The sequence below is a fragment of the Eleutherodactylus coqui genome, chromosome 1 (assembly GCF_035609145.1).
Source record: "Eleutherodactylus coqui strain aEleCoq1 chromosome 1, aEleCoq1.hap1, whole genome shotgun sequence".
NCBI lineage: Eukaryota > Metazoa > Chordata > Amphibia > Anura > Eleutherodactylidae > Eleutherodactylus > Eleutherodactylus coqui.
In genome coordinates this window covers 382,816,532-382,833,864 of record NC_089837.1, presented here as the reverse complement: position 1 = coordinate 382,833,864, position 17,333 = coordinate 382,816,532, and the positions used below count along the sequence as shown (strand labels likewise).

The following is a 17,333-nucleotide window of genomic DNA, read 5'->3' as shown; positions in this document are numbered from 1 at the left end:
CATGGGTGGCTCCCTGGAACCCACCGGCGGTACACAAAAATATCCCATTGCATTGCCCAACACAGCTGAGGTAGTAATGTCGTGCATAATACAGGTGGGCTTCGGCCCACACTGCATGCCCCAGTCTGACTGGGGTTCTTTTCAAGTGTACAGATGTAGTAAAAACTCCGTGTGCACCTACAGCATGGGTGGGTGCCAGGAAGCCACCGGACGTACATAGAAATATCCCATTGCATTGCCCAACACAGCTGAGGTAACGTCAGCTGTAATGCAGGTGGGCTAAAAATTCATTTGATTACACTGTAGGCGAGGGCCCACAAAAATTGCTGTATCAACAGTACTAATGTACATCCAAAAAATTGGCCATGGCCAGCCAAGAGGGCAGGCGAAACTCATTAATCGCTTTGGTTAATGTGGCTTAAGTGGTAACTAGGCCTGGAGGCAGCCCAGTGTAACGAAAAATTGATTCAAGTTAAAGTTCCAACGCTTTTAAGCGCATTGAAACTTTTAAAAATTGTTCAGAAAAATTATTTGAGTGAGCCTTGTGGCCCTAAGAAAAATTGCCCGTTCAGCGTGATTACGTGAGGTTTCAGGAGGAGGAGCAGGAGGAGGAGGAGGAATATTAGACACAGATTGATGAAGCAGAAATGTCCCCGTTTTGGATGGTGAGAGAGAACGTAGCTTCTATCCGCGGGTGCAGCCTACGTATTGCTTACGTATCCTTGCTGTTCGCTGGTGGAGAAGAGAAGTCTGGCGAAATCCAGGCTTTGTTCATCTTGATGAGTGTTAGCCTGTCGGCACTGTCGGTTGACAAGCGGCTACGCTTATCTGTGATGATTCCCCCAGCCGCACTAAACACCCTCTCTGACAAGACGCTAGCCGCAGGACAAGCAAGCACCTCCAGGGCATACAGCGCTAGTTCAGGCCACGTGTCCAGCTTCGACACCCAGTAGTTGTAGGTGGCAGAGGCGTCACGGAGACGGTCGTGCGATCGGCTACGTACTCCCTCACCATCCTTTTACAGTGCTCCCGCCGACTCAGCCTTGACTGGCGAGCGGTGACACAGTCTTGGTGGGGAGCCATAAAGCTGTCCAGGCCCTTAAAGACTGTTGCACTGCCTGGGATGTACATGCTGCTCGATCTCCGCACCTCCCCTGCTACCTTGCCCTCGGTACTGCGCCTTCTGCCACTAGCGCTGTCGGCTGGGAATTTTACCATCAGCTTGTCCACAAGGGTCCTGTGGTATAGCAACACTCTCGAACCCCTTTCCTCTTCGGGAATGAGACTGGGAAGGTTCTCCTTATAGCGTGGGTCGAGCAGTGTGTACACCCAGTAATCCGTTGTGGCCGGAATGCGTGCAACGCGAGGGTCACGAGAAAGGCATCCTAACATCCTAGCATCCTCATCCTCCTCATGCTCCTCCTCCTCCTCCTGTACGCGCTGAGAAATAGACAGGAGGGTGCTCTGACTATCCAGCGACATACTGTCTCCCACCACCCCCGTTTCCGAGCGCAAAGCAGCTGCCTTTATGCTTTGCAGGGAATTTCTCAAGATGCATAGCAGAGGAATGGTGACGCTAATGATTGCAGCATCGCCGCTCACCACCTGGGTAGACTCCTCAAAATTACCAAGGACATGGCAGATGTCTGCCAACCAGGCCCACTCTTCTGAAAAGAATTGAGGAGGCTGACTCCCACTGCGCCGCCCATGTTGGAGTTCGAATTCGACTATAGCTCTACGCTGTTCATAGAGCCTGGCCAACATGTGGAGCGTAGAGTTCCACCGTGTGGGCACGTCGCACAGCAGTCGGTGCACTGGCAGCTTAAAGCGATGTTGCAGGGTGCGCAGGGTGGCAGCGTCCGTGTGGGACTTGCGGAAATGTGCGCAGAGCCGGCGCGCCTTTACGAGCAGGTCTGACAAGCGTGGGTAGCTTTTCAGAAAGCGCTGAACCACCAAATTAAAGACGTGGGCCAGGCATGGCACGTGCGTGAGGCTGCCGAGCTGCAGAGCCGCCACCAGGTTACGGCCGTTGTCACACACGACCATGCCCGGTTGGAGGCTCAGCGGCGCAAGCCAGCGGTCGGTCTGCTGTGTCAGACCCTGCAGCAGTTCGTGGGCCGTGTGCCTCTTATCTCCTAAGCTGAGTAGTTTCAGCACGGCCTGCTGACGCTTGCCCACCGCTGTGCTGCCACACCGCGCGACACCGACTGCTGGCGACATGCTGCTTTAGTGGAGGAAGCATACACCTCCGCAGATACCACCACCGAGCTGGGGCCCGCAATTCTGGGGGTGGGTAGGACGTGAGCGGTCCCAGGCTCTGACTCTGTCCCAGCCTCCACTAAATTCACCCAATGTGCCGTCAGGGAGATGTAGTGGCCCTGCCCGCCTGTGCTTGTCCACGTGTCCGTTGTTAAGTGGACCGTGGCAGTAACCGCGTTGGTGAGGGCGCGTACAATGTTGCGGGAGACGTGGTCGTGCAGGGCTGGGACGGCACATCGGGAAAAGTAGTGGCGACTGGGAACTGAGTAGCGCGGGGCCGCCGCCTCCATGATACTTTTGAAGGACTCCGTTTCCACAACCCTATACGGCAGCATCTCAAGGCTGATGAATTTTGCTATGCGGACGGTTAACGTTTGAGCGTGCGGGTGCGTGGCGGCGTACTTGCGCTTGCGCTCCAACAGTTGCGCAAGCGACGGCTGGACGGTGCGCTGAACTACACTGGTGGATGGGGCCGAGGACAGCGGAGGTGAGGGTGTGGGTGCAGGCCATGAGGCGGTAGTGCCCGTGTCCTGAGAGGGGGGTTGCATCTCAGTGGCAGGTTGGGGCACAGGGGGAGAGGCAGGGGTGCAAACCGGAGGCGGTGAACGGCCTTCGTCCCACCTTGTGGGGTGCTTGGCCATCATATGTCTGCGCATGCTGGTGGTGGTGAGGCTGTTGGTGTTGGCTCCCCGGCTGAGCTTTGCGCGACAAAGGTTGCACACCACTGTTCGTCGGTCGTCAGGCGTCTCTGTGAAAAACTGCCAGACCTTAGAGCACCTCGGCCTCTGCAGGGTGGCATGGCGCGAGGGTGCGCTTTGGGAAACAGTTGGTGGATTATTTGGTCTGGCCCTGCCTCTACCCCTGGCCACCGCACTGCCTCTTGCAACCTGCCCTGCTGCTGCCCGTGCCTCCCCCTCTGAAGACCTGTCCTGTGTAGGCGTTGCACACCAGGTGGGGTCAGTCACCTCATCGTCCTGCTGCTCTTCCTCCGAATCCTCTGTGCGCTGCTCCCTCGGACTTACTGCCCTTACTACTACCTCACTGCAAGACAACTGTGTCTCATCGTCATCGTCCTCCTCACACACAGAAAGTTCTTGAGACAGTTGGCGGAAGTCCCCAGCCTCTTCCCCCGGACCCCGGGAACTTTCGAATGGTTGGGCATCAGTGACGATAAACTCCTCTGGTGGGAGAGGAACCACTCCTGCCCAATCTAAGCAGGGGCCTGAGAACAGTTCCTGGGAGTGTTCCCGCTCCTGAGCAGGTGTCATTGTAGTGGAGTGAGGAGGCTGGGAGGAAGGAGGAGCAGCAGACAGAGGATTCTGATTTGCAGCAGTGGACGGCGCAGAACTGCGGGTGGACGATAGGTTGCTCGAAGCACTTTCTGCCATCCAGGACAGGACCTGCTCACACTGCTCATTTTCTAATAACCGTCTCCCGCGTGGACCCATTAATTGGGCGATGAATGTGGGGACGCCAGAAACGTGCCTCTCTCCTAATCGTGCAGCAGTCGGCTGCGACACACCTGGATCAGGAGCTCGGCCTGTGCCCACACCCTGACTTGGCCCTCCGCGTCCTCGGCCGCGTCCACGTCCTCTAGGCCTACCCCTACCCCTCAGCATGCTGTATTACCAGTGATTTGATTTCACAGGAAGGAAATAAATTGGCGCAAGACTGCAGGCCAAATATAATTTTTTCCCTTTTTTGAAAACGAAAGGCCCCACTGCCTCTATTGAACGAATAATCTAAGTTTAATAACTGTGCTGTGTCCCTGCTAATGTGTCACAGAACTTGAGGGTAGCAGAGTTATTAACTCTGACAGAGCAGGTATTTTTTTCCCAATTAAGGAAAGCAAATGGCGAAGCCAGCAGTAAACCGTAGCTGGGTGCGTCTGATTTTTTAACGTTGTACACGCAGCTCACACGTGTCCACAGCCCTTAGGACGGACAGAGGCAGGACAAATAGATTTCGTTTCCCTTTTTTTACACCAAAAGGACCCACTGCGTATATTCAATGAACATGAGAAGTTTAATAACTGTGCTGTGTCCCTGCTAATGTGTCACAGAACTTGAGGGTAGCAGAGTTATTAACTCTGGCAGAGCAGGTATTTTTTTCCCAATTAAGGAAAGCAAATGGCGAAGCCAGCAGTAAACCGTAGCTGGGTGCGTCTGATTTTTTAACGTTGTACACGCAGCTCACACGTGTCCACAGCCCTTAGGACGGACAGAGGCAGGACAAATAGATTTTGTTTCCCTTTTTTTACACCAAAAGGACCCACTGCGTATATTCAATGAACATGAGAAGTTTAATAACTGTGCTGTGTCCCTGCTAATGTGTCACAGAACTTGAGGGTAGCAGAGTTATTAACTCTGGCAGAGCAGGTATTTTTTTCCCAATTAAGGAAAGCAAATGGCGAAGCCAGCAGTAAACCGTAGCTGGGTGCGTCTGATTTTTTAACGTTGTACACGCAGCTCACACGTGTCCACAGCCCTTAGGATGGACAGAGGCAGGACAAATAGATTTAGTTTCCCTTTTTTTTACACCAAAAGGACCCACTGCGTATATTCAATGAACATGAGAAGTTTAATAACTGTGCTGTGTCCCTGCTAATGTGTCACAGAACTTGAGGGTAGCAGAGTTATTAACTCTGGCAGAGCAGGTATTTTTTTCCCAATTAAGGAAAGCAAATGGCGAAGCCAGCAGTAAACCATAGCTGGGTGCGTCTGATTTTTTAACGTTGTACACGCAGCTCACACGTGTCCACAGCCCTTAGGACGGAGAGAGGCAGGACAAATAGATTTCGTTTCCCTTTTTTTACACCAAAAGGACCCACTGCGTATATTCAATGAATAATAACTGTGTTGTGGCCCTGCCTACACAATTCTTTCCCTGTAGTATCAATGGAGGGTGCAATGCTCTGCAGAGGCGATTTTGAGAAAAAAAAAATATGCAGCACTGCTAACAGCAGCCAGCACAGTACTGCACACGCTTAAATATGGCCCTAGAAAGGACCGTTGAGGTTCTTGAAGGCTACACTCACTCCTAACACTCTCCCTGCCTATCCAACACTTCTGTCCCTAATGCCGGGTGCAACGCTCTGCAGAGGCGATTTTGAGAAAAAAAAAAAAAAGGCACTGCTAACAGCAGCCAACACACAGGTATTACTGGCCCTAATAAGGACCTTTGGGGTTCTTGAAGCCTACACTAACTGCTATTTCTCTCCCTACAGCAGCTCCGGTACCAGCAGCACTGTCCCTCATCTAACTCACAAGGCATCTGAGGCGAGCCGCGGGAGGGGCCGACTTTTATATTCGGGTGACATCTGATCTTCCCAGCCACTCACAGCAGGGGGGTGGTATAGGGCTTGAACGTCACAGGGGGAAGTTGTAATGCCTTCCCTGTCTTTCAATTGGCCAGAAAAGCGCGCTAACGTCTCAGGGAAGGAAGTGAAAGTAACCGGAACACCGCATGGTGTTCGTTACGAATAACGAACATCCCGAACACCCTAATATTCGCACGAATATCAAGCTCGGACGAACACGTTCGCTCATCTCTAATCTCTACCCATAGAGACTCCACTTTTTCATTTCCCTCACATATATCTTTATGTAGTGTGGGCTTTAAAGAGGACTTCATAAGCCTCTCCCCTTTTCTGTTTTTTTCAATCCCTTCTTAAAAAAAACATAACTTTGTAAGTTAACCGCCAAGTCACAGCTTTCATCTAACCTGGTCTCTGTTATTTCCACTATGTCATTATTTTACTCACACATAATTACTTCCAGTTTGTCAACCTTATTGGTCAGACTTCTAGCATTAGTCAACATACAGTTCAGAAATTGTTGGCTATTCTTTATGTTAAGTATATCCCTATTAACAGTTCTGCCAGTTCCAACTGTGCAAACTCCCCACCACCACTCCACCCCCATTTTCATTATTTAGTCCCAGATCACTGTTTACACCATCTTCCCCTCTCTCTTTCGGGTTGCCTTTTCCCCCTAGTCTCTAGTTTAAACATTCATCCAACCTTCCAACCATCTTCCAACCCTCCCCACTGAGATACAGCTCAACTCTACAGTAAAACCTGTAGCAAACAGCAAAGGTAGCCCAGTTCTGCAGGAACTCAAATTCCTCTTTCCTGCACCAACTCTTAAACCACTTGCTTACCTCCCTAATCTCCTGCTGCCTTTCTGGTGCAGCAAATGGCACAGGTGGCATTTCAGAAAATACTACTTTGGAGGGCCTTGCCCTAAGATTACATTTACTATTTCTATGTTTGTCACTGGTGCCAATGTATACCTTGACCGCTGGAACCTAATCAAACCCTCCTAGTGAGCTGCCAACGCGATCTGCTATGTGTTGAACTTGAGCACCAGGATGACAACACACTGTTCAATGATCCCAGTCTTTGTAGCAGATTGCCTTGTCTGTCCCCCCAATAATTGAGTCCCCCCACTACCAGGATCTGTCTAGCCTTCCTGCGCTCTTATTCACCTTCTTACTGGAGCAGACATCTCCCTGGAAGTCAGAGGGCATGTCGCTTTGCAGCAGTGCGAATCCTGTAATGGCATTCCCTTCATCTGCCAACTTTATAACCTTAATGGGGTGTGCCAGTACAGGACTAGAATTCCTGCAACGTTTCCATCTACTTCTGGACACTGGAAAGCATTGTCAATCATGGAGCACATACTAAATTGGGATGGTACAGATAAAAATCAAGTAATCAATTAATTTAAACAAGTAAAAAATAACAGTAGATATATATTAGTGATTCTTTTCTAAAGTCCTCAAACTTTGAAGTCACCATATTTTAAGTCACACACACTTAAAACAACCACACTTTACAAGTACATTGCAATACTCCAAAAGTCGCTCCTTTGTTTGGTTTAAATATCTATCAGCAACAGTAACCCCTGTAATGAATCCGCTATTTGGAATGGACCCAGGAAGTTCAGCGGGTGCAGTTTAGCAGACCTTAAATGGGTAACCTGTGCTTAATTAATCACCTGTGCAGGTCACTGGAGATTAAACACGCTACCAAATTCAATGTTTTTTTTTTTAAATATAACAATATATGCATTTTTAATGATAAGAACTTAAAACAACCACACTTTACATCAGGCACATGTCACTGAACTCCAAGAGTCACTCTGCTGTTTGGTTTTAAAATAGCAATGAATCCTCTATTTGGAAAGCAATTACATGTCAAACTTGACCCATTGCCATAATAAGGAATTGCTGGCTGCAGCATTGACATGCCATCCATAATGTGGTTAGGTGTCTAGTATGACAATTGATCCCTGCACTCAGTATGAAGTCTAGTTGGAAACCATAGTACCGTCAACATGGGTGCAGTGAGGGATTTGAAAGATGTGACTAGCAGCTATTGCTAGGGTTAGATAGTCCATTAGCTCTGGGCTTTAGTCAGTCGATTCCGAAAAAAATGTAAAATGTGGCTTATAGGCTTCAAAAGTATAAAAGGAAATGTAAACTGTGTTGTTTACTCTTTGGCTGCAGGAACTATAGTAAAATAGTTCTGTGCTTGGTAAATGAACTCACCAGAAGCCAGACATCAGCTAATATCAGTTAGCTGCCAGGGTCAAACAGGGTAAGCACATAGGTAACATAATGTGTAACCCATCCCAAGTCCTCAGGGAACCCCAAAAGTCAGGGTTTTATGATTTCCCAAATATTGCACAGGTGTTGTACTTATTGTCAGTGCCTCAGACATTGTCACAGCTGTTCTTAATGTAGGATATCCTGAAAACATGACCTGTTGCGGTCCCCGAGGACTGAAGTTGGGAAACACTGCTCTACATCAATACAAAAAGAACAGATCACTAAAAGTTGCCACATAATAAGCCGGTCCCATGTTCTTCCTCCCGGCGCTGCAGAGAGACGTCCGTCTTCAGGTACAGCCGGCTGCAGTAACACGGGCGCCAATGCGCCCGTGTGACTGAGCCCTTAGGCTATGTTCAGATCGCAGAATTAATGTTTTGCTTCAAAATCCATCCTAGAAATATTCAATTGAGTTGTAGATTTCTGCCGTAGATTTGCACTTAGGTTTGCCACAGATCCAAGCTCGGATTTAGCCGTTTTCATTGACCAAATCTAGGTGCTCATTTTCCTACATAGATTTGGTCCGAAGTGACATGTTACTTTTATTTTTCCATGTGCAGATTTGAAATCCGCATGCCAAAAAATTATGCTATAATTTATGGCGAAATTACACCAGATAAATCGGGCCTTAGGGAAAACGTGAGAGGTGGGGGCATAATGAATATTTCTTGATATATTAAAGAATACCTGCACTTTCCTTTTGCCCGTTTTCAGCTACTTCCTGCAGACAAAGATGGCCACATATAGTGCTTGTATAGTGTTATATGGGGCTATCTTCAGCTGCCGGGAGCGGCCAAAATGGTTGATGAAGCAGGAGCGCTCTGAAGTGAAACTGCAGGTACTCTTTAAGCTCAGCTTAAAAGGAATCTGATAGGTACTTTATACTATGCTCATTGAGGGCAGCATAAAGTAGTGACATTCATGCAGATTCCAGCAGTCTGTCACTTATGTGGTAATGTGCAGTGGTTTTTAGGAAATCACTGCTTGTTTCTGTCTACTTCTACAGCTCTCAGCAAGGGATGAGTCCAGTTTATTCATGAGGACCTAACACTCCTGTCCAACCTCCATGATTGGCAGTTTTCTCAGTATGCTATAGCTAGAAAACTGCCGAATTAAGGTGGGTGGAGCTACTGGGTGCTCATGAATAAACTGGACTAATTTCTTACTGTGTGCTGCAGGAGCATACAGAAACAAGCTGTAAATTATTAGAACCCACTGCATCATTATGCCATAAGTGACAAAGTGCTGAAATCAGTCTGTCTGACAATACTTTATGCTAGCCTCAGTGAGGATAGCATGAATTACTTGACAGGTTCCCTGTAAAACAAATAAATAAATGATATCTCAAAAGGTGATACAAAAATAAGGTTAAAATAAAGTCAAGATTCTCAGCTGTTGCTCTATTAGTCCTAGCATCCACTAAAAGCTTCCTTTATAAAACAGGTGCTTTACACCCATATTCAGTTGTGTTTTACTGTCATAGAATCATAGAATGGTAGAGTTGGAAGGGACCTCTAGGGTTATAGGGTCCTACCCCTTGCTCAATGCAGGATCACTAAATCATCCCTAGGCAGATGTCCAGCCTTTGTTTGAACACTTCCATTGAAAGAGAACTCACCACCTCCCGTGGCAAGCTGTTCCACTCATTGATCACCCTCACTGTCAGAAAGTTTTTTCTAATATCTAATTTTTGTCTCCTCCCTTTCAGTTTCATCCCATTGCTTCTAGTCTTTCCTTGTACAAATGAGAATAGGGCTGATCCCTTTGCACTGTGACAGCCCTTCAGATATTTGTAGATAGCTATTAAGTCAACTCTCAGCCTTCTCTTTTGCAAGCTTAACATTCCTAGATCCTTTAACCGTTCCTCATAGGACATGATTTACAGACCGCTCACCATCTTGGTAACTCTTCTCTGAACTTGCTCCAGTTTGTCTATGTCTTTTTTTAAAGTGGGGTGCCCAGAGCTGGACACAGTATTCCACAGTATATTATGCTTAACATGAAGAAAGAACAGCCATGGAAGACAATTAAAGAGGATAGCCAGTGATCAAAGTGTTACTCCATCATAATGTGCTTGCCTTTTCCCGTACACTTTTCTTACTTTATTTTTTCGCTAGTTCACACATCATTATATATACATACACACAGTGAATATTACAATTTCTACACACCCCTGTTAAAATGCCAGGTTTTTCTCAAAATCCAATAAAGATGAATAATTTCAGGTTTATTTACACATTCAATGTGACCCTTTAACTGTGAAATTCCATTGAAAAACAAACTGAAATCTTTTAGGGTAGGAAAAAACTAAACTAATGTGGTTGCATAAATATGCACACCCTAAAACTAATACTTTGTTGATGTATCCTTTCACTTTATGACAGCATTCAGTCTTTTTGATTAGTTGTCTATTAGCATTGCACAACCTGACTTAGCAATCTTTACACACTCTTGCTTGCAAAAGTGCTCCAAAACTATCAAATTGTGAGAGAATCTCATGTGTACCACCCTTTTCAGATCAACCCACAGATTTCAAATGATATTCTGGTCTTTGCTCTAAATGGGGCAATCCAAAACTTTTATCTTCTTCTGGCAAAGCTATTCTTTTGATGAGTTGAAGGTATTCCTTGGGTCATTGTCATGCTGAAAAGTGAAATTCCTCTTCATATTCAGCTTTTTAGCAGAGGCCTGAAGCTTTTGTATCAACATGGACTGATATTTGGAACTGTTCATAATTCCATCCACCTTTAGTAAAGTCCCAGTTCCAGAAACAGAAAAACAACCCCAAAGCATAATGTTGGCTCTACCATGCCACACTGCAGGTACAGTGTTCTTTTGGTGTGAGCAGTGTTCGCTTTGCACCAAACATACCTTTAGGAATTATAGCCAAAATGTTCAACCTTGGTCTCATCAGACCATAACCCATTCTCCCACATACTTTTAGCAGATTTGATGTAGGTTTTGGCAAAACATGGCCAGGCTTAGATGTTTTTCTTTGTTAGAAAAGGCTTCCCTCTTGCCACACAACCCCACAGTCCAGACATATGAAGAATACAGTAGATGGTTGTCACACGCACTACACAACCAGTACTTGTCAGAAATTCCTGCAGCTCCTTTAATGTTGCTGTAGGCCTCATTGCAGCCTCCTGGACCAATTTTCTTCTGGTCTTTTCATCAATTTTTGAGAGACTTGCAGTTCTTGGTAATATCACTGTTGTGCGGAATTTAATCCACTTCTTGATGACCGTCTTCACTGTGTTTATGGTATATGTAATGCCTTGGGAATTGTTTGTTCCCCTTCTCCTGACAGATACCTTTCAACAATCAGATCCCATTGATGTGCTGTAAGCTCTTTACGGACCTTGGCTTTTGCTGTAAAATGCAACTAGAAGAGCTGAACTTTATATGGGGTAAATCTGAATCAGTGTAATCATGGCAGTGGAGTACTGACTATTTAACATGAGTTTAAATGTGATTGACTCTGACTACAACCCCAAACATAAGAGGATATTCACACTTATACAACCACATTATCTTAATTTCTTATTTTTATTTTTTTCACCCTAAAAGATTTCAGTTTGTTTTTCAGATAATGGGTTACATCGAAGATGGAAATAAATCTGAAATTATTCATCTTTATTGGATATGTTCACATGACAAAAACATGGCGTTTCAACAGGGGTGTGTAGACTTTTAATAACCACTGTGTGCATATATATATATATATATATATATATATATATATATATATATATGCATTATATAGGCCTATATCACATTAAGAAGCTTTCTTACCTGTGCTTGTGCTGATATTTTCGGTTCCGACGGTCTGACCAATCAAATGATATTGATTTAAACGAGAGCCGTCTTCTGCCACTACCACAGATTTGTGGGTCAAATTGGTCCATTCATATCTCAATTCAGAGTTAGGATATGCATCTTTAATGAAACAATATATAAAACATGTTTATACTTAGTTAATATCCATTTTATTAAAAATAGCTCCACACTTTTTTTATGGAAAATACAAAATTATCTTTATTATATTATAAATAACAGCATGCTACAAATATTAGAAAAAACAATCTCAAGCAGTTTTAGAACATTAAAGATGCTAATAACTGATTCGTTGCTTAATTCCAGGTGTGATAACTGTAGCTTTCTTTTCCTATATCCCTACAGAAGGACTAACCATAAAACCTGACCTTTATACATATTTTTTTAAATATACACATAAGCTCAAATTATACCAAATAAAGTATCACTAAGTTGTGTATAGCAAAACACTATAAAGTGTATGGCCAGTGACACATATGTCAATGAACAAAAAGTATACAACCACTGACAGGAGATCGGGGCCCATACATTGAAAATATGCTCACCCTGGTAAGACCCTACAATCCAATCCCTGTTTATCAGAAGCTGCAATGTCCGTCCTGACAAGTATAAGTCCAATAGGAGCCTCCTATTATTGTCCTATTGCGCCCTAGAATTTGTGTTTTTGGAATCATCCTTGTCAGAGCGGTCATTCCAGCTTCTGCTAGGTAGGAATTGACTTGAAGGAGTTTACTAGAGTGAGCGTATAGTCTATATATCAGCCTTGATTTCCTGTTAGTGGGTGTATACGTCTTGTGCATCGACACTTGTGCTATTGTGCATACACTTTGTAGTATTTTGTTATATTTTGTAATACTTAATTTGGTATATTTTGAGCTTATGGGTATATTTTAGCAAATATCAACAAAAGTTAAGTTCTACAGTTAGTTCATCTGTTATACATAGATTTTTCTTAACTTCCATACCTGTACTAGGTTACTAATACTGTGATTTTTAGTGTCTCTACAGTATTCTTTTCCTATCTTAGGGTGGCTTCACACGAGCGTGTTTTTGTGCATGCATGCGCATGCACAAAAACACCTTTCTATTAGAAACAATGCATTCCCTATGGTGTGTTCACATGTTTGTGTTTTACAGGTGCGTGCCTGTAAAGATAGGACAAAATGAAGTAAAGAGGATGGCAGCATGTACAGTGCAATTTCTCCACAGGAAGATCCTTTATTCCTTCAGAAATGGTTACAACGTTTCGACATACACGTCTTTTTCAAGTGTAAAGATAGGACATGCGTGCACCATAGGGAATGCACGCATTGTCTTCAATGGAGCCGCGGCTGCATTGAAGACAATGGTCTGCCGGCACCCCTGAATTGTCTTTCAGGGAAGAGCTTTACATATAAGCTCTTCCCTGAAAAAAACAGAATTTTAGTGTAAAAAAAATAAATTAAAAATCACTTACCTGTCCGCTGCTGCCATGTCCCCGAGGGGATGAAGAACACATCTGCCGCTTGCGGCAGATGTTTCCTTCATTCCCTCAAGGAAAAAGAATTCCCTGCTGCACCTGCCAGATATGTGACAGATGCAGCAAAGGAATTCTTCATCCCAGCGGGGAATAAAGAATTCCCTACCACAGCTGTAACAGATGATAGCTGCGGTAGAGGATCCAGATGCTTGCATCCTGTAATTGTTTTTCAGGAAAGGGCTTTAATTGTAAGCCCTTTCCTGAAAAACAACAAAAAATGGCGATAGAAATTAAAAAAAAATCTATACTCACCTTTCTTCAGCTGCTGGGGCTGAGCCCCATCCAGCCGACTCTTCTCCTGCACTGCTGTGAGGAGTATTCAGCAGGCGGGGATTCCCCACCTGCTGAATGGGCTGCCTCTGATTGGCTGAGCAATGTGACCAATCAGAGGCAGCTCTCAGCTATTGAATGACAGCTGGGGACCCATAGCAGCACTCACTCACCCATTCATGAATTCATGAATGGATGAGTGTTGTCTCGCAGGAACCAATCAGAGGCAGCTTTCAGCTGTCATTGAATAGCTGAGAGCTGCCTCTGATTTGTCCCAGCGCTCAGCCAATCAGAGGCAGCACTCACTCACCCATTCATGAATGTACGCACACTTACGTATGCACCTATGTATGCACAAAAACACACTCATGTGGAGCCACCCTTATGCTCAGTTAATTCAGTATCACAAAATCATTGTACAAATTGAGATCCCTATTTACTGTACGACAGGGTCACCATTCCAAATGGCATGAATTTGCTGGATTCCAGACCACAGAACAGTAAGCATTGCCATGGTGACACTGGAGCAATGGATTAGCAGATAGGAATAATGGGCCATTTACATGGGACAATTATCACTCAAAATTCTTTCAAATTTGGATCACAGGCTTGTCACTCAGTATAAATGCTCCTCACTCAGCTCTTCACATAGAAGGTGGTCTATCATTAGCGGTGACAGCAGTTACTAAAAAATGTTGTTCACACTTTTGACATGCAATAAGGGCTCGGTCAGAGGAGCGATTTGTTAGCGCATGAATATGCACGCTAAAAAAACCTTGCTGGACGCATGTGTAAAAAACGTGTGACCGAAGCTAAAAACTGCACCTAAATAGTGTGGCCCCATTGAAAGCAATGGGATGAAGGCAACCCCTGCAGGGATTTTCGGTGGGGAGGTGAGAGGGGGCTTGAAATATAAGCCCTACCCTGAAAAGAAGTCCTAGCTGCAGGGAAAAAAAGAAATGCATCACCTAAAAGCGCTGTCCATCTCCCACAGCGCTCAGCCAATCAGAGGCAGTGCTTACAGGAGGCAGGGATTTCCCAAACCCAGGCAGAAAAAATGAAGAAGCACAGTGTCGGGGGAACCAGGGAGAAGACACATTAGAGCCCCGGACAGCGCTTCTAGGTAATGTTTTTTTCCCCCCCTGCAGCTAGGGGATATATTTGGGGTAGGGTTGAAAGAAATAGAAGATTATTGCTGTTACAGCTGTGGCAAGGGACTTTTCGCAGGGATGAAGAAATCCCCTTCCACAGCTATCACAGCAGTGGCAGAGGAGTGCAATCTTTTTCCTATGTTTTCAATGGAGAGGAAGGCTTCACTTTAAACACTGTCCTACCTCTAGCAGGTGCGATTTTATTTGCGCTTTTAAAAAACGGACATGTGATTGCTTTCATTGGAAAGCATTAGTTCTAATACAGCCGATATTTTTTACACACATATACATGTGCGAAAAAAATCGCTCATCTGACCGCGGCCTAAAAGAGCTGTTGGGCGATTTTTTATATAGAAACCCTAAAATAATTGTATTATTAGAAAGTGGCATTGGACAGTGAAAAATATGTAAATGTCACTCAGAAGTCACTACTATCTGGACACAATGATATAATCTTATTATATGCTGTACTGTATGTAGCTTTAATACAATACATTTAGCCAGTACATCTCAAAATATTAAAAAATGTAACTTCCTAAGATGTTTTGATATTATATGATCCCCTTGAAATTGCCCCTTTGCTATATATTTTGTATTCATTGACCCCATTTTGACGCCATTAAATGTGAGCCTAGGAAAGAAGAGAAAGAGATCTAACATGCTTGCAAAGTGACAGCTACCAAATGTTGTGGTAAGCAATTAGCATAATTGCCAAATCCAATCAGAGAGATTAGCTTTGTAGTCAGTAGATTCTACTCAGCAAACTAGAAAAGAAATGGGCAGACATTTCACAAATGGATAAGTAGTAAAGAAAAACATGTTTTTCTGTCCAAGATGAATTACACAGAACTTTAAATTAAAATCTACTGTATATTCTGCAATATTAAAGATAATTTTTGCTACTTATCTGTTTACCTTAAGTAGAGTTTATTAAACCACATAAAAGGAAATGCTATGAAAGTAGTACATCATAACACTGCTAATAATAATAGAGCAGATTTCCAGTGCTTAATGGAACTACATATCTATTTAAGATTATGGATGAAAAGACTAGTGTGTGCCAGCCTTCATCAACAATGACACTTCTTTATCATACTTTAAGGCATCATATTTGAAGCGCTTCAAATATTCTTCTAAAATGCTCTTAAAATTACTTGAATGGGATTAGATAGAAAATGCTGAAATGCGTTTAAGCATGATTCCTTAGAAAATGCTGAGCGCAGACTTGGAAAGTGACCCATTACTAATCAGATTTTAAACAAAGAATCAGGGTCTAGTATTAGACTTTCTTTCTGTAGGTCAGGGCAGTGCAGAATACATGGCAACCTGGCACAATATACAGAGGGCATTCCTGTATGCTGTGTGTGCGCATTTTCATATTAGATTTAAATTGTAGCTTTAGCAGATCTGCATTTTAGAGATACCGGGAGATTGGTGGACCCAGAAGTAAGAGACTTCACCTTGTACTCCCATATTGTTTATCCCTGATAAATATATCTCATTTATTATTGCTACAATTACTTTTTCTGATCACGCCCCAGTGACCATAACTGTCTCTTTTCATAGCCTTACTGTCAGAAACTGGTCATAGCATCATAATGATACATTTATAGTAGAGGAGAAACATTTTCATTCTCTTATGAAAAAAGTATTTGAGTTTTCAAACTTAACGACCCCACAGATATGTCAGACCACTCACGTAACTGTAGAGGATGCAGGGGATTTGGTTGCACCCTGGCATAAGGCCTCTCTTCTCTATACTGGGAGCCCAGTACTATGAATAAAGCATTTCAGTTAGGGGCCCTGTTACTGGGTTTGCATTGGGGCCCAGGAGCTTCAAGTTACGCCTCTGTTTCAGACCCTATTCTGTGGGAATCGCATAAAGCACTTATGAGAGATGAACTGATCACCGTAAGCTTTGTCATTGATTAACAGATGTCTTAAACATTTTTTTTAACTTTTCTCCCTCCCTTACCTTTTCCTCTATGTATTTATGTATATTCCTCACCTATAAACTGATGGTTTCCCATCAAAAAGTCCTGATTATTTTACCATGATATCTCCTTATGATTTTAAAGATTTTAAATAATTGTTCATTGGAAGTGACTATGTTTTATCCCCCATTGAGCATATCAGTGTATGGAAATGTTTTACATGTAAAAACATTTTGATTTTTTTTATATATTTATATGAATGTTTTTTAATATTGTGTGATTTTGGATACACAGAGGGAGGAGATATATGAGATTAAGTGGCACACATGTGAGCACTTTATCTCAGGGGACCTTATAGTCCATGTGCTTTTGTACTGGGATGTCTCCTGTTTGTGACATTTTTTTGTGTCCCCTCTGTTTAATTTGTAAACCCTTGTTAGGAGTCTACACTATTTTGTGGACCACATAGTCTGTGTGGCCCTGTAATGTTTTGTCAGTTATGCGATCCCTGACATATGTAATGCAATTTCGCTGTTTATTTGAAATTGCGGGCCTCCATCTAGAGACAGCAGTCCTGTGACCCATTCATGTGAGTATTAGTTCGGCCCCTATATGGTGCCCTATACTGGAGGGCCCACAAGATGCATCTGGGCTTCCGTCCTGAGGCGGTGGTCATGTGACATAGTTACGTGACGCATAGCTCTGCCCCTCCTCCTACGGCACTGATATACTTCTCGGCTTCCGTTCTGA

At 44.1% G+C, this 17,333-nt stretch overlaps 1 protein-coding gene across 1 annotated transcript in view; it reads right to left on the bottom strand.

Annotated features, from left to right (window-relative positions):
* Positions 1 to 17,333, bottom strand: part of GABRA5 (gamma-aminobutyric acid type A receptor subunit alpha5) — a 252,432-nt gene that overhangs the window by 91,154 nt on the left and 143,945 nt on the right. The window contains exon 12 of the mRNA XM_066588715.1: positions 11,668 to 11,811. Within this exon, the coding sequence (XP_066444812.1) occupies positions 11,668 to 11,811 (144 nt within the window). The remainder of the gene's footprint in view (positions 1 to 11,667; positions 11,812 to 17,333) is intronic.